This window comes from Epinephelus lanceolatus, chromosome 7 (genome assembly GCF_041903045.1).
Source record: "Epinephelus lanceolatus isolate andai-2023 chromosome 7, ASM4190304v1, whole genome shotgun sequence".
Lineage (NCBI taxonomy): Eukaryota > Metazoa > Chordata > Actinopteri > Perciformes > Serranidae > Epinephelus > Epinephelus lanceolatus.
Genome location: NC_135740.1, coordinates 34342476 through 34366396, shown reverse-complemented (window position 1 = coordinate 34366396; position 23921 = coordinate 34342476). Strand labels below are relative to the sequence as shown.

General features: G+C 40.5%; 1 protein-coding gene across 1 annotated transcript; it reads right to left on the bottom strand.

Moving 5' to 3' along the window:
* Nucleotides 1-1426: 1426 nt before the first annotated feature.
* LOC117261438 (uncharacterized) lies at nucleotides 1427-11012 on the bottom strand. The gene is made up of 6 exons (XM_033633840.2): nucleotides 10930-11012; nucleotides 10376-10720; nucleotides 9959-10297; nucleotides 5877-5993; nucleotides 5654-5703; nucleotides 1427-1899 (listed from the first exon to the last, which is right to left on the bottom strand). Exons 1-6 carry the CDS (start codon nucleotides 10970-10972, stop codon nucleotides 1774-1776), a joined length of 1020 nt encoding a protein of 339 aa, XP_033489731.2. The 5' UTR covers nucleotides 10973-11012; the 3' UTR covers nucleotides 1427-1773.
* Nucleotides 11013-23921: the final 12909 nt, after the last annotated feature.

Below are 23921 nucleotides of genomic sequence, written 5' to 3'. Positions count from 1 at the left end.
TGGTCATCCAACACATTCTCACTCCGACCTCGTCACATATCGACAATTGGTCATGGGCTTTCCACGTTCACATACGACGTGCAAGGTACCCTGAGTGCATTGGTTGTTGACGTTCTGGGACACCGTGTCAAGTTCTGCCTGTTACATGCATCATCTTCTTTAAAATACACTTCCGTTTCCACAGGAAATATACACAGTCTCTTTCAAATACATTTTCTTTCAACAACAAAAACACGTGGTTGGGTTTAGGAAAAAAGAACAGGGTTTGGCTTTAGAATCTTACAGGACGCAAACACCGCTCTCCCAGGTGAAAGTCGGTGTTTGTTGGTCCCATCCACCACTCATCCCACCCAACCCACTTTCACCATCTTAACTTTCATTCTTGTACCACTGCGTTCCCCTCTGACGCCACTAGGTGCCGTAAAACTATAACTTTTTTTAAAAAATTTTTTTATTTATTTATTCTTTTTTTTATTTATTTATTTTCTGTTTTATTTATTTATTTATTTTTAATTTATTTATATTTTTTTTTTACCTTTTTGTAATTTTTGTTCATTTTTTCTGTGTATGGCACTTTAAATCCCCGACCAAACAAGGTGTTTTCTATACCTCTGCTAGACACTCCCCTTACTTCTCTGGCAGTTCTGGTTGATCCAAAGGTCTCATGTGCTTCCAACACACTCACCTTTACTAATGATTCATTGGCTGAGATATATATACGTGGATGCATAGGATTGGTCACATGCATACATTTTTTATTTTTTTCTACTCTTTCAATTTCAAATGAACCTATTTAAATGATGTGTGCAATATGTTTCTTGATGACCCTGATGAAGGTCACAAGCCGAAAAGCGTCAGTCAATAGTTTTTTTTTTTTTTCCCATACCACAGGTGTTGCTGGAGCTCTTTTGACAAACTATAACAGCAACCAGCTGTGTTTCAAGCCGACGTTAAAGGACGGCTTTTATCATCTGTGTGTGACACTGTTTCACTTATTATGGTATGCTCTAACACCTCTAGACTGGGGTGTAACAGTAGCCATCTGTTGCTTCAGTTGCTACTGCAAAGCTTACATGCAAAGAGGACGAGACCGTTTCTCAGAAACAGCACACCAGACAGGGACGCTCACAGCTGACCTACAGGTATCAGTTCTGTGAAACAGCAAAACTAGTGTTACCCACCTTTCTTGCAGACACAGAGCAACCTCCATCTTCATGCCTTTCAACCTTCGGACATCTCTCCACTGTCTAAAAGCCTAACTGATGTTAATGGGGCTCTTCACTTTAACTTAATCATATTCATGTTTTATATATTTATTCCAGCAACTGTAAACCACACTCAGAAAAATTAGAAGAAAATTACCTGCACCCCAGTCGCCCCCCTTAAAGAAAATAAACTGAGTAAATATTCACCAAAGTGTCTCATATCACAATAAAAGGAACAAGGATGGATGTTCTGTTTAATGGCAGTAAACATTTTTTAAAATTTCATTCAGATTCTGAGTGATGATTCAAATTAATCTCACACGCAATAATAAAAAAAATAAATGAAATAATAATAAGATTAAAATAAATATCTATCCTTGATATAACCACATAACATCACCAAACACAAGTGTTGTCTCTATGCTAAACTAATGTTGTTGATTATGCTATTAAATGTACATCACGGCAAAATTCTCTCATGTCATCTCATTTACCTAAACAGCTACATAAAAATGATTTTAATCGACAGTGAACATGTCAGATGTTCTTCCTTCATGGTGGCAGCATTTCACTGATACTCTCTGGTGCCAGAGTACAGACAGTCCTGTGGAAACTCCCTGGTATTTGTCCATCTTTTAGCATTTCTTGAGGGGAAATCCAGCGCTACATAGTTCATCGCCACCGCTTCATCATCCTGTAAAGCATAGTTAGGATTGTAAGATGTTAGAGCTGTAATAAAGTAATGTTTTAAAACAGACACAAATGCATTTGTATAGCATTTTTCTAGTCTTAGCGACCAATCTAAGCACTTTATGACACCATTCACCCATTTACACACACGTATTCACATGTGGCTGAGGCAACCACACAAGGTGCCACCTGCTCATCAGATAAACATTCACACACACTCACACATAGATGCCGCAACCAGTGGGAGTGATGGTGGACTGCTCTACCTCCTAAACCACAGCCAGCTCATCTAAAGATAATCCAGGCAGCGATTATGTTTGTCAGGGCAATACAACTAGGAAACTAGCATGGTATATAAACAGAATTTCTAGGTATGAATGATATCGGATTTTTTGCCGATATGACAATATGTAACAATTAATTTGGCCAATAACCGATACCGCTATCCATATATCCACTTTTTCCCCGACCTAATTTTAGTGATCATCAAGTATCTTCTGTAGTGGAATTAACATCGCATTATGCATGCATGCTCTATTGTGATGGCCCACCAGCTGAAGGAGACATGAAATAAAATACTTTTCAATGTATATTCATTCATTGTTCAAAGTAAAAAGAAGCATGTTGGGCGATTCTGATTTTAAAGCCGATAGCAGCTGATACTGATGACGTACCAATATTATCATGCATCCCTAATTATTTCTAGACAACAGGATTTGGTGAGGAACTGTATCTGATTAAAGAAAGTAAAAATGTAAAAATAACAGCTTTACATTATTTACAATAAAGTTGTGATGGATGAAGACTGTTCGCTAAGAACAAGTATCAGACCTTTAATCAAGTGCATAAAACCTACATATGTTAATATGTAATGTAATATAAGTGACAAAGCCTCCAGCAGCAGTATTTATGACTTTTTTCCATGAGGAGCAATGGAGGATGTGGTGTGATGTTGTTATAGATGTAAAAGAAATCACGGACAGATGAGCCTGGTCTCATTCCGAAGTCATCAAAAATCTTATGCTTGTGCAGTGATTTGCAGGTTCAGAAACCAACACAAAAAAGGTGTCCTTTAACGTTGGCATGATACACGGCGGGTTGCCGTTATAGTTTAATGGTGCCCAGCGGCATCAGAAGAAGAGGTGGCAGGACAAGGACGAAAGATGTACTGATGAAGTGCGTTTATCTTAAAAGAGACTGTATGTAGTAAATGTTCCCGTGAAAACGGAAGAGTGTTTTGAAAGAAGACAATGCTTGTAACAGGCAGGACTCAACACGGCGTCCCAGAACGTCAATAACCAACGCACCCAGGGTACCTTGCACGTCGTGTGTGGATGTGGAAAGTCCATGACCAAACGTCAATATGTGACGATGACAGATAGGTCAACAAAATGTCAGACTTCAAATCAGGACAATGATGTTTGTTTTGTGTAAACACTGTTTTTCATTTTTTGTTTTTTTATATGTATATATATATACAGTACAGGCCAAAAGTTTGGACACACCTTCTCATTCAATGCGTTTTCTTTATTTTCATGACTATTTACATTGTAGATTCTCACTGAAGGCATCAAAACTATGAATGAATACATGTGGAGTTATGTACTTAACAAAAAAAGGTGAAATAACTGAAAACATGTTTTATATTCTAGTTTCTTCAAAATAGCCACCCTTTGCTCTGATTACTGCTTTGCACACTCTTGGCATTCTCTCCATGAGCTTCAAGAGGTAGTCACCTGAAATGGTTTCCACTTCACAGGTGTGCCTTATCAGGGTTAATTAGTGGAATTTCTTGCTTTATCAATGGGGTTGGGACCATCAGTTGTGTTATGCAGAAGTCAGGTTAATACACAGCCGACAGCCCTATTGGACAACTGTTAAAATTCATATTATGGCAAGAACCAATCAGCTAACTAAAGAAAAACGAGTGGCCATCATTACTTTAAGAAATGAAGGTCAGTCAGTCCGGAAAATTGCAAAAACTTTAAATGTGTCCCCAAGTGGAGTCACAAAAACCATCAAGCGCTACAACGAAACTGGCACACATGAGGACCGACCCAGGAAAGGAAGACCAAGAGTCACCTCTGCTTCTGAGGATAAGTTCATCGGAGTCACCAGCCTCAGAAATCCCAAGTTAACAGCAGCTCAGATCAGAGACCAGATGAATGCCACACAGAGTTCTAGCAGCAGACCCATCTCTAGAACAACTGTTAAGAGGAGACTGCACGAATCAGGCCTTCATGGTCAAATAGCTGCTAGGAAACCACTGCTAAGGAGAGGCAACAAGCAGAAGAGATTTGTTTGGGCCAAGAAACACAAGGAATGGACATTAGACCAGTGGAAATCTGTGCTTTGGTCTGATGAGTCCAAATTTGAGATCTTTGGTTCCAACCGCCGTGTCTTTGTGAGACGCAGAAAAGGTGAACGGATGGATTCCACATGCCTGGTTCCCACTGTGAAGCATGGAGGAGGAGGTGTGATGGTGTGGGGGTGTTTTGCTGGTGACACTGTTGGGGATTTATTCAAAATTGAAGGCACACTGAACCAGCATGGCTACCACAGCATCCTGCAGCGACATGCCATCCCATCCGGTTTGCGTTTAGTTGGACGATCATTTATTTTTCAACAGGACAATGACCCCAAACACACCTCCAGACTGTGTAAGGGCTATTTGACCAAGAAGGAGAGTGATGGAGTGCTGCGGCAGATGACTTGGCCTCCACAGTCACCGGACCTGAACCCAATCGAGATGGTTTGGGGTGAGCGGGACCGCAGAGTGAAGGCAAAGGGGCCAACAAGTGCTAAACACCTCTGGGAACTCCTTCAAGACTGTTGGAAAACCATTTCAGGTGACTACCTCTTGAAGCTCATGGAGAGAATGCCAAGAGTGTGCAAAGCAGTAATCAGAGCAAAGGGTGGCTATTTTGAAGAAACTAGAATATAAAACATGTTTTCAGTTATTTCACCTTTTTTTGTTAAGTACATAACTCCACATGTGTTCATTCATAGTTTTGATGCCTTCAGTGAGAATCTACAATGTAAATAGTCATGAAAATAAAGAAAACGCATTGAATGAGAAGGTGTGTCCAAATTTTTGGCCTGTACTGTATATATATAAAAAAGACCAAAATCATTCCAGTTATTTAATTTTGGTGACTTGTGATTAGTGGTGATTTCTTTCTGAAATAAAATTGTTTTAGTTAGGCAACAACACCACTTGGTTATGGGGATAAAGTAGGGGTTGTAGCTGAATTTAGTCATGTGAGGCAACGCATCTGACTAATGGGGGATTGAAGAATAGCGCAACTTACGACTGACGTGACAAAAGAAGTCATTGTTGACTTTTAGTTTCACATGGGATATGAACACCGGTCAAAGTCCTATGCTTGTTTGACCCTTTCACCCACACCATTGCCCTGTGCATAAAAAAATAATGAGGATGGGTTTACATTGGAGTTTGCTGAAAGCCCCGTGTGTCTCATACAGATGCTAAATTGTGCTTTATACGTCCAGGGCCACTGACCAAGCAGCAGTTTTTGACACCTGAGGAGTGAGACCAAGCTGAGAATTTCACACCTTTTCTAGCTCAGAGTTTGTTTATTAGATTTTTTGAACAAACTTAAAGAAAGTGATGCAGCTTGCTGTGTTCTGTGTTTTTTATCCTTTAAATCAGCATTCACATTACCATCCAGGGCATGTAACCAATGTAGACTGATTCAGTTCAGAAATAAATTAGATTATATTTAAATCATATTTACCACATTACTTGCTTGATCGTCAGCTGATCCGTCATGAATGGAAGCTCCTCCTGTGAATGAGAGCACTGGCAGTGAAATTACTGTTGACATCTGACTGAAATGTCTGCAATCTCAGGACCACCAACTATCCAGTCACAAGCTGGTCATAACAACACATTCAAATAGTGCTGAAATGTAACGTGGTTAGTTAATCGAATAATCCACTCACACACGACGAACGTACCTCTTTGATTTTCACAAACTGGCTTTCGATTTCGGAAGATAATTAGAGCCACAATCACAATCACAGAGCAGCCCAGCAGTATCCCGAGCACAACCAGGTATGGGCACAGCTGATTTTCTGGAACGAGAAAAAAAATCCCAAAGAGAAACTTAATTAACTACTAAATAAAATGTAATGTCATAGATTTTATATAATTATTATTAACAGTTTACAGCTACAAAACTGACTGTGAACTCCGGAGGAAGTTTCATACAGGAAGTGATCATTAGCTACCTATTTTACCAGACCTTTTCTTTTCTCTGTCAGGAAAAACCGAAAGCAAAACCCAACACTTGATCCACATTACCAGTGACTTACTGTCCAACTGATAAATGCTAGCCTTTGACACTGAATTGATTGAAATGTGGTACGTAGTTACCCTCAGGATAAATTAGCTTTGGTGATATATACGTTTTTATCTAGTGCTGACATCAAATCTGAGCTTAGCATTTAGCTCTAAGCATCACTCAGTACATTCACATGCACAGTTAAGTTGAGCTACGATTATAGTTCGACAAGGCCATTTAATTGGACTACAGTCTTTGATTAACTGACCGAAGTACTCCGCGACAATAGGTGACAATATGCCCCCTTTCAGCTTGTTAGTAGTTGACCTTGTTAGGCTGACCAAACGTCCTCTTTTGCCCGGACACGTCCACTTTTGATGTCCTGTCCAGGGCATCCGGGGGGTTTTTATAAATTGATGATAATGTCCAGTTTTCCTTGTGTGTGTGTGTGTGTGTGTGTGTGTTAGAGAGAGGGAGAGGGAGACCTCCGTGTTTGAGACGGAAGCGGGTGGCAGGAGGTGCGAGGCTTCCACCGAGAGGAGAGTGAGAAATATAACAAAATAAGATAAAATAGGAAAACTTGTCTCTCTCTCTTATTTTATTTTCAGCATTTAATCAAGGCAGAGACGGGCGGCTGGAGGTCCAAGGCTTCCAGCAAGGTAGAAACAAACAGCTAATGTGTGTCCGTGTGTGTTATGTTCAGGTGTTGTCACGTAAATAACAGTCCCCAAGCAATAAACAGGACAGACAATAGGTTTTTATTTATTTTTACACTAAATTTTCACTGAAAGCTGACCGAATCCGACCCGAGCCCGAATACAATTTATACATTTTTGACCGAGCCTGGCCCGACCCGTCGGGACCCGTCGGGCTCGGATTGGGTAGCCACAATCTAGTGTGTGTATGTGTCCCCTATCTATAGGGGCCTATCTGAATTTCTGTCTTTGAGAGATATTATTTTGTAATATAACTGAATTTTCTATCCATACATAGAAACTTTAAAGCTATAGTGCGTAACTTCTACAGGTCCGTAAATGTCCGTTTCACCCAAGCCACTACTAGAGGAGATGACACAATGCTGATTAAGCCGATCAGCTCCTCTAACATCTTGCGGTATTTTTCAATATATATCATTTTTAGTTTGCGTGTCAACCGGCTACATTCCCGCGCTGGCACACAAGAAATGCTTCCTCACAACAAGAAGGGAGGGGAAGGAAGAGCGGAGAGTCTCATAGCAAGAGGTAGAGCGCAGGTAGAAAGAGAAAGCAACATGGCAGAGAAGCGGCCAAGACACGGTTCAGAAGTGGATCCTACCACAAAGGCAAGTGTTACTCTGTGTACGGTGTGTGGCAACTGGCGAGTGTTACTTTGTGTACATGGAAGTGCCGCCGGCTTATTAGTTGTAATAACGCATTATCCGCTGGGAGGCGACAGAAGTTACGCACTATAGCTTTAAATATATTAAAATTATAAGGCATCTTTGAGTAAACTGCGAGTATCATTTAAGTAGGCTATCTCGTGGCCAGGCCAAGTGTCCTCTTTTTTGGAAATCAAAATATGGTCACCCTAGGTTATCCTATTGCGTCACAGACCAAACAATCGTCAAACAAGTTAGCTAGCGGCAAACTAGTACCATGGTGGACAACTTAACAGCTTTGTATATTTCATCCGTACAAAAATGCACGGCTCTAAATGTAGATTTCACCATGTTGTGACTGTCTTCTTTTTCTCTTACGCATTTAATGCTTTCACTTCTGGTTCAAAGCCCAGGGCGGACACTGTGGAGCATGTGCAGAGCGCCTAGGCCAGTTTGGATCTGATTGACTGTATTCATGCAGGAGTAATTTGAATAAGTCTGACTTTGAGAAATTTGATTTAGTACGATTTCAGTCAGACTTACATGTTTACATGTGTTTTAAAAGTTTGGTTTTAGTCGGACTAACATAATGAATCTACTTTCTCTAATGTCATATGAATGTACTGACTGTGCCTGAGTACAGCCTCTCTGAGCCGCTGACTGTTAACTCGTACTTTTGTTTAGTTTCTGTTTTCATTTAGATGATCTGGTCCCATTGCTGTTCAGACAGATTTCCTGTCGGCCTGGCCCAGGTCAGGCCAATCACAACTGCTAATGTAGAAAGAAAAACCAAATATGCGATAGTCATACGGCTGCTGCGTAACATCTTTTACTGTTGCCATGGTGTTCAGCAGTCTGCATAATCAAGCTGCACCAATAGCCTATAGTTTAAATTTTGTTTGATTAAGTGCCTACAGTATATGCACCCATGCACCCACCTATTGAGAATACATTTCCATGGCTATGTCCGTCACCCAGCTCTACATCACATGTTTCATTGCTCTGACAGGTTGCAGGTCTATCCAGTTGTGTCCATAGGCATTTTGGTCTACAGTCATTGATAACGCCCCTCGGAAATTGAAAATGAACCGAGAACTTGCATTTGCAATTAGCGATGAGCGAGAATGAATGGGCAAGTCTTTTTGAAAAACTCTTTTTTAGTGTCCAGTATGTACTGGGTCAGCCTGTCAAATATCCCAGTGCTCATAAATTCCCAACCTCTCTTACTCGCTGTTATTGTAGGTTACTGCTCACCCCTGCCTGCTACAGCAAGTGAAAGAGAAGCAATCATCAACATCTACTAGCCAAAGCCAAGGGTGCATTCACATACTCCTCAGATGGTTGTTCTTCTAACTTCGGTGTGTTCATGAGCTTTAAGTTGTAATATGGAAATAACATTGATGTTACAAAGATGGTTTAAACAGCATGTCAACAGCAAAGAACAAATGATACAGATAGGGTGAGCCATGAGGTATGACCAAGAGCTAATTTTTCAGAATATTACAACACCACATGTACGTAGCACAAGGCTGCAGGGGTAACTGCTACCCGCCCCTCAAAGAACGTTAGTCAGTGACATTTCTGTAACATCATATTGACCTTACATAGCCTCCCTACATAAATGTGGGGTAAGAATTAGTGCATGAAATGAATATTTTGTCTGTATTAATGTAAACTTACACATGTTGACTAGTAATGTATTGAGGTCAAGTTTTGTGGGGTGGGCAACGCTGGCTTTTGAGTGTGCAAGTACTGTACAAGGTGTCGCAGAGAAACTGACACCATAATTTGCCAAAAAGTATCAGCACTCAAAAAGTTTGATAAATGTATCAACTCAAAGGAGCCAGTTCTGTAAAAAGATTGGGTTTATCCAGCACTATTTGCGATTGGTCGGGCGATGTCAGGCTAAGTTTTACCAAAAGTGTGTCAAAAACTTGCTGAATGTTACAGTAATGTTTTTGGTTGCAGTGACTGGCATCTAGTCACAACAAAAATGACGCAAAAAAAATGCACAAGAACAGCAGAGAGGCCTGGATAGCACAAAGACTACCACAGGAAATGGAGACACACACACACACACACACACATACAAAGATATAACAGAGAGGGGAAGAGAAGCGGGGGAAGCATGAAAGGACTGCACATCTACGAGTTGCCATTACAAGTCCACCGCAAGTAGCCTGTGCATACTATGAACTAATTCAGTGGTTTCCAGCCTTTATGGTTTGTGAAACACAAAGTTAAGTCACCACCCCTCATCAAAGATTACATAAAGTATTTTTAGCTGTTCGTACATATATCTGATCTAATCTGAATCAACTCAGAGGCCTGAGGAGGTAAATCTACTCAGTATTTACAAGAAAAAAGGCAAAGTCCTAAAAATGAATGTAAACACGTACTTGTTTCCACTTTGGTTCCTTCACCAAACAGGATCTCTCCACATGTGACCACAGCACAGTAGTAAGTCCCAGTATCAGAGGAGGTCTGTATAGTTTTGGACAGACTGTAGAAACAACTTCTCTCCTCTTGTTCATCACTTTGAGTGTAAATGATGCTTGGATTAGATTCTCCTGATCGAGATCTGAACCAGTACACACTGTGTTCACCTGGACAATCATCTGAGGTTTCTTTGTTTGTGGAGACAAGTGAACACTCGAGAGTCACTCTTTCGCCCTGCTCGACCCACTCAGCCTCCGGATTTTGTTTCACGTAGAAAGACTTCTTCTGATTTTTATGATCTGTGTGATTCATAAAGAGGCAGGAATTAATGAATGGATTGTTTGGTTTTGACAAAGCAGCAAAAGAACATACTTTACCGTTCACAACCAGAAGCATGCCGTTAATGAACTTCATTATGTATGCCGATCCTGCTTGACAGAAGTATGTTGCTTCGTCTTCTTTGCTCACATTTCTGATGTTGAGAACATACTGACTGTTCACTTTTGTGACTGTGAATCTTGAGTTGTCAAATGGTGCTTGAAGATTTACTGTCCTAAAAGTCCCCGCTGCAACTGTTTGGACCATATATCCAAACTTCAGCTTATACCAGTAAAACAACCCAGCTTCATTTCCAAAGAACGGACATGTCAGATTCAAACTACCACCAGGTTCAACCACAGTCAAAGAGATCTGCTCAGCAACCTCTGCAGTTTGAATCAGAGCTGAAGAAAAGAGACAAAAACAGGACAACTAATAATGTAAAATGAATAATGTAAAACAGAAGACAATTAAACACAGACAGGAGGCTACAAACAATACAATACAAATACTATATAAAATACATAGACAATACAAAATATGTAATATGATTTTGTTGTAGTTTTAAACAAAACAAACCATATTTTAAGTAGAAAAGTAAAGTTGCACTCACACAAGGTACTGAGGAGAATCAAAGCAGACTGTCTACGGATCATTGTGGTACAGAGCCCTTCTCTTGCACAACTGGTGTCTTCCCACTCAGATGGAAGATTTAGTCACAAGGTGATCAAGGTTTACAAAGTGGAAATCACACTGATTGGCTGAAACACAGAAAATGTACTTCCTGTTAAATTCTGCAAGCCAGTGACCCATTTTCAGTAAATCTGGGCTGCAGAATTTTTTTGTTTTTGCCGGGATAGACCAGCTAATGACTCTAAAGCAACATAATCATGACAGAAAAAATATACATAAACTGTATTTTAAACACACAGAAATGACTTTAATACATTTTAGATCTAATTCAAATTAACAAAAGACAAATAGTCTGGAGCTGTAGTCACCAGAGATGTCTGCTTGTATTCATCTTATAATATTATTGCATAACAGTGATTATTCTTTCCTACAAAGTCCTGGATTAGTATCAAAGCAAGGGGATGAATGATAAAATTAAAGACAGTATATTTTTAGTATACGTAACAATTTCACTTAAGTATGATGTTAAGCAATAATTTGTTTGACGTCGGCACATTCTTAGTGTGGTGTGGTTTTGTTTTGAGTGTTTTTCTCAGTCACACTGATGTGATGGAGTTTGGAGAGTTCGTGGTAAAAAAAAAAGCACAAAGCCGCATAGAGGAAATGTATTTTTAACATTTAGAGTAACACTTTGCTCTTCCACAGAAGGGCTGTGAACCTATGGCGTTATTGCAGGACTATGGGGGGACTGAAAGCTAGTAGTAGTAGTCTATTTTGGGTTTTCACTAGCCATCTTCCAGTCAAGGTGACAGCGCTCATCTTTAGTGAAAACAATAGCCAGCGTTTGTTTTAGGGGAAAGAAGTGACCTGAACTTCCGGCACCCTTCTTTGAACTATGTGTAGATCTAAAACACTGCTGAGGCCAAAACGAATTTCAAACATTTAATTCCTTTGATTCTCACAAAGTTAACATGTTTGGTCTGACTTGACATTTACTGACTGACTTACAGTAATTTTCATCTCCAGAAGAAGCCGCAAGTTCTTACACAACTGGGGTGAGAAATAGTGGTGCAGGGAGAAAAAAAATAGGCCACAAGGGCACAGATTGCCCTGAGAGAGGGCTGCAGACAAGTGCTTTATGCGACTTAATGTGGCAATATGCACCACAGCTTGGTGATATAGGGTCGAGGCCTTTTGAATTTGTGCTATATACTGTATTTAATAATCAATCATAGCTTTAAAGATAGGTCACAGTGTCCACACAGTCAGTAGGGCAACAGACTAGGTCAGTATTTTAGCTAGCAGAGCGGCTCTCTCGATGGTGATGTTGGTCTGTCAGTCAGTCTGTCCACCACTTTGGTTCAGACTGAAATATTTTACACAATGATGACCTGATTATGTACGATGCTTTTGCTGCTTTGTTCCATTTTCTTTCCTTTTGATGCCAAAATATGTATGCGGGACTCTGGTCCTGACTGGTCCAGACTCTTGCCTTCATTGTGTCTTGTAAACCTGTGTGGGCTGGGCGTAGCTGCTTGCATGACACAGTACTAAACAATTCGTTCATTTCTTCAGTCATTATACTCAACAGGCGGCACGGTGGTGCAGTGGTTAGCATTGTTGCCTCACAGCAAGAAGGTTAGGGGTGCAAAGCCAGGGTGGAGGAAACCCTTTTGTGCGGAGTTTGCATGTTCTCAGCGTGGGTTTTCTCTGAGTACTCCAGTTTCCTGCCACAGTCCAAAGGCGTGCAAGTTAATTGGTGACTAAATTGGCCGTAGGTGTGAATGTGAGTGTGAATGGTTGTCTGTCTCTATGTATCAGCCCTGTGATAGTCTGGTGACCTGTCCAGGGTGAACCCTGCCTCTCGCCCAATGTCAGCTGGGATAGGCTCCAGCCACCCCTCGACCCCCAACAGGATCAGCGGTTACGGAAAATGAATGAATTAATGTTTTTTTTAAAATTGTTTTTATTCTCAACAGCTACTGGACATTTTGTTGTTACATTTTGGACAGACATTCATGATACCCATGGGATTTAACCTACCAACTGTGGGGATTCCCGGCCTTTTCATCTAGCACCATCACCAGGTCACATTTTTACACGTCTTTAGTGTTGAGAAACCTCGTATCATTACTGTAAGTTTTGCCTTAAACACCTATCCAGGGAATACCCAAGGTAAAGCTGTACTTGGACCATTTGCAGTGTATGTTAACTGGTGGACTCTCGTGTTGTCTGCCTTGTGTTGATATGAAGAGGCCCAGACTGTGGATATCTTTGGAGGCTATCTCTGTTTATTCCTGACAACTCTGACAGCAAGAGGTTAAAAACAAAACTGTAAATTATTATCATATAACTTGAGCCCCTCTCCCATAGAGTACAACAGCAAAAGGGCAGCCATGTTATATTCAATTCAGTAATGTAAAACACAGAAAACATACCTGACAGCAAAAGGTAAAAACGGAAATCCTCCGTCAATTAAGACAGCGCTGAAACATTAATATTACTACTAGGGCAATGTCACTTACCTCTCCCATGGAGTGCAACAGCAAAAGGGGAGAGGTAAGGTGGGAGACACCCCTTTATAGGTGGGGTACCCCCAAAGGTGAATGTAGGGGTACAAAAACTGAGTATCAGACGTTCCACATATTGGCTATAGAGGCCTGAGCGTGTCAGGTAATAACAACTGAAACTAATTTTGTGTAATTATAACACTTAATATGACAAATGTACATTTGACTTTGTTACATATATTACTGCTGTATAATTGACCCTGTTACATATGCATGTAAATGGTCTATTTTGAAAGGTAGCGCTGAAGTTTTTTTCCCAGTCAGAATCACTAACAGTGCTACTGGCATTGAGTGACACAAGATTGAGCACACTGAAGTAGAAGGTTTTTACATAATATCTTCTTGAAAACAGATGCTTGCAGATAAATGGGAACTATTAGCTGGACAGTGTGACCACAGCATGAAGCCTCACCTAGTCCAGCTTCAAAGTAGATAGCAATACGGCAGAATATTTTACATAGGTTTATCTTGGTGCTTGTCAAAAAAAGAGGTTATAACAATGTGTGATCAAGAGTGAAAAACAAATCAATAGACAGAAATGTTTAATTAGGATTTTATTGCCTTTATAAAGACTTTTAGAAAATCGGAATTAATCAGAAAGACTGGATTTTCCCCTAAAGATAATAAAAGTGCCATTTGTTTTAGCATTTATTTATTTACATTTATATTGCATTGTTGTTTAAGGAGTTTAATTGACTTTAAGAAGTGTCAGTCATCGGCACAACCTCTTTCTATTGGCAGGATCCCTGGACAAGGAGAGAGGGCAGGTACTTTGTTGCAACACAGGCTCTCATTGGCTATTGTAGGCTGTGGGCAGGACATGGAAGTTCCTATTGGGTCAAGTGAAGTGTCAATCAAGGGGTCAAAGTGGAGCAGCCATTTTGCCAAGGGCTTTGCCCATGGCAGTACATCCACATGTAACAGGTGATATTAGAACATTTAAAAGGATCCAACAGCAGTCCATGGCTATTTATGGATGTAATAATGTGTTTGGACAAAATGTTTTAGTGGATTTGGATCATCTGGACCTTAACCAGTGTATGAGGACTGTTTTTGTTGCAATATTATGGATCAGTGGATTGCAATGAGGCAGGTGAGTTTTAACTGTTTGTGTGTTTGTCGGTGGTCTGATTGAACCTGCTGTGGTGGTTGTACCTTGAAGTGGTTTGCATCAGTCATAAGAATCTCAGCTTTCTAATGATAGGTCGCATCAGTAACCACTGAAACATCGTCGTTGTTTAAATAACAATATCAATCAGTTAATGTTAGTCATATCAATATGATGGCCCGTGGGTGGGCCCCATCAGCCTCAGCTGTACTTGTTTTGTGCTAAAAAGAAAATGTTGGCATGTTAACATGCTAAACTAAGATGGTAAACATTATACCTTAATAACATCAGCATGTTAGCATGGTGTGTGTTTGGGATACAGGTCATAGGAAATTGCAGATTAAATAGTCAACTGAACCCATTAAGAAGAGCAATGTATTCAGACAGAGTTTTGTGAATTTGATAGTAAGATCACTTTATTGAAAGTACAGTAGTACCATTGCCAATAGTGGGATAGTTAGTGGGCTGAAACTGTACATTAGTAGTTGAGGTAGCACGTTGAAAGGCAGATAGTTAAAGTGTTTATATGTTGTATTGACTTAAAAGTGGGGCACACTGGTAGAATGACACACTGACAGTTTCCGTGATTATGTACAGCATACCATGCCATGACTTAGTCATACCAAAAATTAGAAAGAAAAAAAAAACCATTGGGCCACAGGGGGAGCCACAGTGATCGGTCACATTTTAGCCATTTTTAAGCATTTTTCTGTTGTTATAGCGCCACCCAGTTGCCAATTAGAGTTAAATTTTTCCAGTCACCTTGAGGCGTCCTGTTCTACATATCTACTAAGTTTAGTAAAAATTGATATGGCGGTTAGGCCTAGATAAGAAATTAGCTCTCCAGCGCCCCCATTTTGTTTGATGGGGTCAATAATGGAGGGGTCCCCTCAGATTATGTGTGGTCATATGCCTACAAAGTTGTGTGGTGATGGGTGAAACTCTTGAGATGTTATACACCTTTATGTGATGAGCCACGCCCTCCTCAATATTCATTGCCTTGTAGAAGCTCAGTTTTAGTAAGTTTTCCAACTTTTGCCAAGAGGGAACTTTAGATATTGATCCCTAGATTATGTTCACTGAGTTTCATGCAGATCGGTCAAACTTCCTAGGAAGAGATCGATTTGAAGTGTTTTTCAAAAAATTCAAAATGGCGGAAAATCTAAAAACTGGAAGTTATGGGTTCTTGAGGCAAATGTGTTCCTCATGAGGAGAGGCATCTCTGTGCAAAGTTTCATGTCTCTACGACATACGGGGCATGAGATATGCCCATTCAAAGTTTGCAATTTTAATCGGTTGCTATAGCGCCCCCCTTTGGCCAATTGATGTAATATTGCTTCATTCACATCCTCCCATGACCCTCTACCACTGTGCCAAATTTCACATGGATTGACCAAGTCAGTGAGGAAAAAAACATGGAACAGAGACACACACAGACAGACAGAGTTTTCGTCATTATATAGTAAGATCACTTTGCTGGAAGCACAATGTGCTGTAATACCTTGGATTCTCTCCTCCATGCACATATTCCAACCAACCTTAAGGAGTTTCGTGTGCAGTAAGCATGTGCTCCCTGTATGGTCCCATTTCCCATCTCATTTTAAGTTGCTCCTCTGACTTTGTTGTGTTCATTAGTTTGAACTCTTAATATGGAGACATGGACGCTTATTATCTTCTTGCTCAGAGCATTTAAAAACACGTTGACATGAGGTTGAAGCTTTATATTAAATTTTGTCCCAGACTTGTTGCTTCACCGTTACATCCCCGAACCTAATTTGCCCCTGTAGGACTCAATAACAATCCCCCAGTTGGCAGTGAATAAGGTTAAAATCATGCTTCATGTTTCAAAATAGAAAGCATGCATTGAGCACACAGGCCTGTGATACTAGTTTCTCTTCACACTTAAAAGCACATCAGGTAGCTACCACTGTGCTTTGATAATAAAAGCCCACTGTATGCATGTCCGTTGGTGGGCTTTACCACTTCAAAACAGACATGTCGTCTTGTCATCTCAGGAACTAAGAGAGACACTAGACTCTGCCTACATGTTACAAAAATAGAGCAGGGCTGAAGTAACCTATTCACATCTGTTTGCTGTGACAAATACCACTGTAGATCATTCTGCAATAATGAATTTAGAAAGACTAACCAACCGTGTTTGATCTGTAAAGGAAGAAAGTATATGAAAGTGATCAAAGTGTTTACTCTGATCTGTGATTTCAAATCACACTTTACTTATTGTGTATGCACAGATACATGAAAGCCTTCATGGCTTTATGAGGCAGAAACTGAGTGAAATGTGTAACTGAGCCAGGATTAAAGTGAACCAGCAGCTCAGTGTGACCCTGACTTGTTTCCATTTACAGATACATTGCACCAAACTGTTGTAAATTGGTGCTTGATAGGTATTTTAGATGCAAGTGTACAAAGACAAAGCAAACGACGGTGCAGTACAGTTGAAAGAAATTTAAAACAAATGCACATTATTTTTCTAGAGCAGCAAAAAATGTAAAACCTGTCTTATTTCCGGTGCTCTTCCTGGTGTAAAATAGCAGCAATTAAAAGTTATTGGGTCAGTAAGCAAACCTGATTTATTCCTGTTGCACATGACAGATCACAGAGGCTTTTATTTTCATTTTAGTGTTTATTGTAGTTTCTGAAATTCTAACAATAGATATCTCATGTGTGGCCACTCAAAAATAGTCTGCTTGAATCAGCGCAGGTCTGCACTGTGGTATCTGCACATCTATGCCTGTGAAACAACAAGCAAAGCCACACGCAGCAGCTGAGCTGTGAGATGTAGGCTGTGGCTGGCCATTCCTCTGCTTTGACAGACCGCCGAGCATGTTTACTCAGAATGTATACGACTTTGGGTATCAACAGGATATGAAGCTAGGGGACGAGAAGCCTCCGCAGGCTAAATTTAGCAGAAACGGTTAACATGATAGTTTTGGGTTCCGCCTTCCTGGATGTGCACTCGCTTAGTTTAATCTAATGTCTGAAAAATAACCACTCAGCCCCATGCAACCACAATTGTTTTCAAAGAGTAGGTTGTATAACATTTTATAACATTGGGTTCAGTATCACATTTTTTTAATGATATGTTTTGTAACATTTAAGGTCTGTGATCAAAGTCCGGAATAGGCATCCAAATTGAAACTGGGTCAAGCTATAGGCATCACTGTTTCACTGTCATGTCACGTGATGAAGTAGCAACAACTGAACTTGATGTGACTGGGGGTTCAAACACTATTTCAGCATCAGGTTTTCAGGCCACCAGAAGTTTGTCTTGCGAGTGGTTGAGCAGATAAAAGAGGGACAACGATACCACTGGCCATTTTCAACAGTGGTGGATGCACTGAAAACCAACCTTCAAACCAATCAAAGCAGACATTTGGTTTAACATTAACCCTAATGACCTATTGTGCTTACTTTAAGGTTAATACTTGTATTTTCTTATTTCCTCCTTTATTTTCCTGTCTGCTGGAACACTTGTATTCATCCTCAGCAACTCAGAGGGTGCTTTCAGACCTAGAGTTGTCTTGCTTTGGTTTGAATTAGGGACTGATTTTTTTTTTACACAGTTGCATAATTGCCTAGAGTTGGTTCATGTTCTCACGGCAGCATTTACAAGCGGACCAGATCAAATGCACGCGTGAGAAAGCTGCTCTTGATTGGTCAGAATGCAGGAAAAATCAGGAAGTAAACAAAACGTTGAAGAAGAGTACACTTGCAAGATAAATGTGACACTTTCTAATGTCACAATGGAGGGACAACTAACGTAATGTGACTGCAGTTGGTTCGGATCAAGGTCGAAACATTTTCTCACCACAAACAAACCGCGCCAGAGTTTGTTTGTAACCGGACCGAGACCACCTCTTCAAGAAGGTCACAGTCTGTTTGTTTTGGTGAGTGCGGGCGGGAGGTAGGGTGGATGGGTCCAACAAACACAGACTTTCACCCGAGACAGCGGTGTTCGCATCCCGTAAGATTCTAAAGCCAAACCCTGTTCTTTTTTCCTAAACCTAACCACGCGTTTTTGTTGTCTAAAACCAACCATGTACGTTTGTTGTTGAAGGGAAAAAAAATGCCAATTCACAGCACTATACAAACGTAGTGCCTTTATTTTGAAAGAGACTGTATGGAAACGTTACATTTCCTGTGAAAACAGAAGTGTATTTTGGAAGAAGACAATGCATGTAACAGACAGAACTTGACACGGTGCTCCAGAACATCAACAACCAACACACCCAGGGTACCTTGCAAGCTGTATCTGGACGTGAGAAGTCTATGACCAAACGTCAATATGTTTCGAGGTCAGAGTGAGAATGTGGTAGCCTGGAAATCCAGACCCAAATCTAGAAAGATTTAGGGTCTGGCTATGAGTAATGCAAATGGCCCAACTCGAGGGGCGGCACCAAGCATGCATTTGAAAATATCACTGCACGCAATTGGATAACACTTCGACCAATCAGAACAATACACGGGGTGACGTATCCAGAGCGCTACCAGCGGAGCTAACTGGTAGATTAGACTCTTGCCGTATACGGTCGGCAAAACAGCAAAAACGTCCTTGCAATTTGAGCGCCGTCTTCTGTTCCTCTTTTAGAAAAAAAGCCAAGTCTAACTCGTTCATTGTAGCGGCCAAAGCCGTTTCAAACAACTGGTGTTCATCCGTAGCCATCTTGCAATGTTTACTGACTGATTCCAGCGCTGTCGTCATCACTTTAGCTCGCCTCTGGCCCGCCTATATCAGATGCACCGATGTGATTGGTGCAGCTCGGCTCCAAGGGCATGGGTAATGAGCATCATGACTCGCTGAGCAAATTCAAATTGTGCTCTTGCGAGAACTCTGAATTTCCAGGGTCAGAATGTGTTGTGACAACAAACAAATCTGTCCACTCGCTATGAAATTATCTTTTTTCCTCCGAGACGTTTTCTTTTTTGGATTTGGAATCAAAAGTTAGCCTCACTAAGGAGACTCAAGACTAACCATCACTTTTGAGATTTGGCAAATTTTAGGAAAAGGTGCCAGGTCGTAGATGTATGATGCACATAGCTGACGAGATGATACAACATTTTGTTTTTATCCAATGTATGGGTTGCACATTTATACAGTTGGAAAACGTAAGAATCACTCAATGGCTACAACAATGATGAATAAAAATTAAAATATTAAAGAATAACTTAATTATTTTTTTCATATTTTTTTGTCAAAGCCACGGGAAGCCATTGGAGAAGGGCTACAGAACCACAGGTAGCTTACCCCTGGTTTAGCCCAGAGATAGGAAACAGCGAGAAACAGCCAGCCTTTGTCTGTCCAAATGTGACAAAATCAGTCTACAAGCACGTCTAATGCTTTTTAAGTAGCATGTTATATCTCATTTGTTTGATCTGTCCAAAATGTGAAGTGTAGCTAGCTGTTTGCCCCTGTCTCCTGTCACTGTGCTACGCTAAGCTAACCAGCTGCTGGCTGTAGCACCATATTTAACATCACAGTACACACGTGAAACTCATATTAATCCTCTAATTGAATTCAGTGTGAGTATGCAAACAATGGATTTCAACACAAAATCTACAAAATGAGTTGGGCTTGCAGGTGTAATCTTTGCAGGAAAAAAGAGGAGGGTGGAGTAAAGGTTAGTGTACAGGTCAGAGGAGAAGACGTGCGAGCAGGAGATCAGCAACTGTCACATATTGTAGGTGGGACCAGTGACTGAGCAGCACTCTCCCTTTTCTCAACAACTAAAGAAGAAAACCACATCCCCTAAACACTGCAGTGGAAACACTCTGTGGTATCACTGCCCTGTGTGTGTGTGTGTGTGTGTGTGTGTGTGTGTGTGTGTGCGTGTGTGTTTTCCTGCCAGCTATTCTTGTTCAATATATTAATACTTTTATTCCACTTGCCCTGTTGGAAAAGCTTTCAGAAGCGTTGCTGTTTTGAAACTAAAATTAAAAGTTAGGCAAAGAAAGTGTATGAGCGTTCACACCTCAGTCTGACCACACAACCACACCGCTGCTGAATTTTCCATGTATCATTGTTTGGCACCATGTGAAAGCATCAACCAAAGATTCTCATGCTCATTCCTACATTATTCAACCTGCTTTACCTACATTAGTCACAGACTGTAAAAACTCTACACATCAGTTAACAACACCAAGTATGAGATTCTGTTATATCCATTCATTCTGTCCTTTCTTTGTTTTAAACATCCATTACACAGAGAGACAGGAAGTCAAACAGAGAGTGGATGTGATGTCATGACTCTTAGCCCACTGATTCCTCTGAACTTGTTTCGTTCCAAAAGACACCACAACAACTACAGCTATTACAGATACCAATATCTCTACTGCAACTGAAAACAGATGAATACCAGTAATGATAATCGCTGCCATTGGCTGGTCACCTGCAGATCTGTAGGCCTACATTATCTCTGTAAACGAATACTCTAGTGCCACCTGCTGAAAGAAGACACCTTTAATTTCCTTCAGGCTGCTTTTCTGAATTAAGTCACATTTCATGTTGTGTTGTATGAAAATTTTTCATCAGTGTGTGGCGGTGTGTTAGCTGGTCCGCCTTAAAGGTCAGTCCACCTTAAGCCTGATTAGGCTCCAATAGGCAACAGGTTTAGCTCCTAATGTTTCCCTCCATATAGACGTGAATATGAGGTATTTCTTTGAACTGCTTTTTGTATTGTTTTAGTCATCCTCCCTTAGTTGCCAGCACATTCCCTGTGTTGTTTGTGACTGATGAAATATGACGAAGTCACCTATATTGCATAATTATAGCTGCAAGCCAACTTCCTCAAACGCAAAGGTCAAAAGGTCAAAGAAAACTTTTTTATCCCCAAGGGGCAATTTGTTGTGCAGCCAGCAATCTCACACATAAAAAAAACAGACACATATAATGACTCAACTGTGACAAATCTGAAATAATACTCATCGGCCCAACATCCTTCTCTACAGCAACACAAAACTTCACCCTCAGCATTGACAACACCACCCTCTCTCCCTCCCCATTCATCCGCAACCTTGGTATCATCTTCGACAATAACCTCTCATTTGAACATCACATTAGCCGCCTCGCCCAAACTGCCTTCTTTCACCTTAGAAACATTGCCCATCTCCGCCCATTGCTCTCCTTCTCTGCTGCTGAAACTCTCATCCATGCTTTCATCACCTCAAGACTGGACTACTGCAACAGCATCCTCTACGGCTCATCATCCAAAGTCCTCAACAAACTTCAGTACATCCAAAACTCTGCCGCCCGCCTCCTCACCCACACCAGCTCCCGTGAACATATAACCCCCGTCCTGTAAAACCTTCACTGGCTCCCTGTCCCGTACAGAATCAATTTCAAGATCCTCCTCCTCACCCACAAAGCCCTCCACAGCCAGGCCCCCTCCTACCTCATGGACATGCTCCACCACCACACTCCCTCCCGCAACCTTCGATCATCCGACAAAAACCTCCTCTCACCCCCACACAGGACCAAGCACCGAACCTGGGGCGACAGAGCCTTCTCCATAGCCGCCCCCTCCCTCTGGAACACCCTCCCTATACACATCTGTGACTGTCCAAATCCATCCACCTTCAAATCACTCCTCAAAACCCACCTTTTCAAATCCGCCTTTAACCTTTAACATTAGCTTTTCGTTCTCGGTTCCTCACATGCCCTCCTTTTCTTTGTTTTGCACTATGCTTTTGCACCTTGTTGTTTTATATTGTCCTTGTCTTCTGTCTATGTCTTTGCACTTACATGTATGTACTTCTTTTCTTTGGTTTTAAATGTAAAGCGTCTTTGAGAGCTGTACTAGCGCTGTATAAATAAAATGTATTATTATTATTATTATTAATTAAGTTTTCTCAGTGCAAAGACAGAGAGAGTCAGAGCTGATGAGGACATTTGGTGACTGGCAATATAAGATAAGATAAGACAGGTAAAATCATTCTTCAGTACCCATTTAGTGACTCTTGTAAGAATATAGTTGTTTCTTTTGTATTTTTATTTTATCTTTTTGTAATTCTCTTATTTAGTTATTTCAGGGTCCAGTCCGACAGCTTAATCGTACCCAAAGGGCTTATTGCCCAGTCTTTCCAGGCCTTCTGTAGGACACAGTTACAGCATAAAGTAACATAAAATGAGTAACATAGAAGCCAAAATGGGTTGATAAAGTAAATATAAATACAGGTATGAACATGGAAAAACTAATACAAAAAAAAGAGACTGAACTCCATATATGAACCAGAATGTTGGAGTGTGTCTTCATGATACTCTAACCACTTTACAAACGAGGATAAAAAAAATCAATTAAAAATAAAATAAAATAACTCAGAAGGATACATTCACCTGAAACAAATGAAGAAAAACCATCCAATTTTCCCTTCTTTTCAAAAACTTGTCCCGTTGCAGTCCAATAGAAAGATTAATCCTTTCCATCCTTACGATGTCGTATATAATGTCAATTGAGTCATCGACTGCTAGTTTTGCTGGCTTTAGCCACTTCCCGGTAATGACTTTCCTGCTAGCAGCACTTAGAATCCGAAATAGGTATCTGTCATGAGAGGTAACACTGTCCAGTGGCAAGGTGCCCAAATATAGTGTCTCTAGTTTAAAATGAATTGTCCACCTGGAATACTTTCTGTACTTTTCGAAGCTCTTACATTGTCTCCAGCAGTTTGAACATTTGATATAAGTAGTGACTCTGGAGTAATGAAAAACCTAATGAGGTTTGTCCAACAAAACTCTCTCCATGATGCTGAACCTGTAGTTTCCATTGTAGTTCACATAACTCCTCCCATTCCTCCTCTGTTATACCTAGGTTTTCTCCCATTTCCCATTCTCTGTTTTATACACAATGAGTTAGATTTAGTTAGTTGCAGCCCCTGTAAAGTCTTGAGATGTTTTTTTTTTTATTTGAGTTCAAAACATAAGCGTCTATGAAGATTTTAGTATCCTAATATCCACATACTTTAATTTACCTTCATTAATTGGTCATTGAGTTGAGCAAATCTATAAAAATCACTATTATTCAACCCATGCTGCAGATTTTAAAACTTTTGATAGATACTTTTGTGTCCCAGTGTCCCCATACTAAACAAGGTCCTCAACAACCGAATATGACGTTTCATCAAGGTCTTCTTGAATCGCTTTTAGTCTGGCCCCTCCCCTGGGTCCACTTTGCCTTGGGAAATCCATTTTCCTTTTCTTTACATTCTGTGATTTATGAATTTATGAAACAATGTGGCTTACACAGTGCATTGATTCTCGTTCAAATTTTGAATAATCACCTG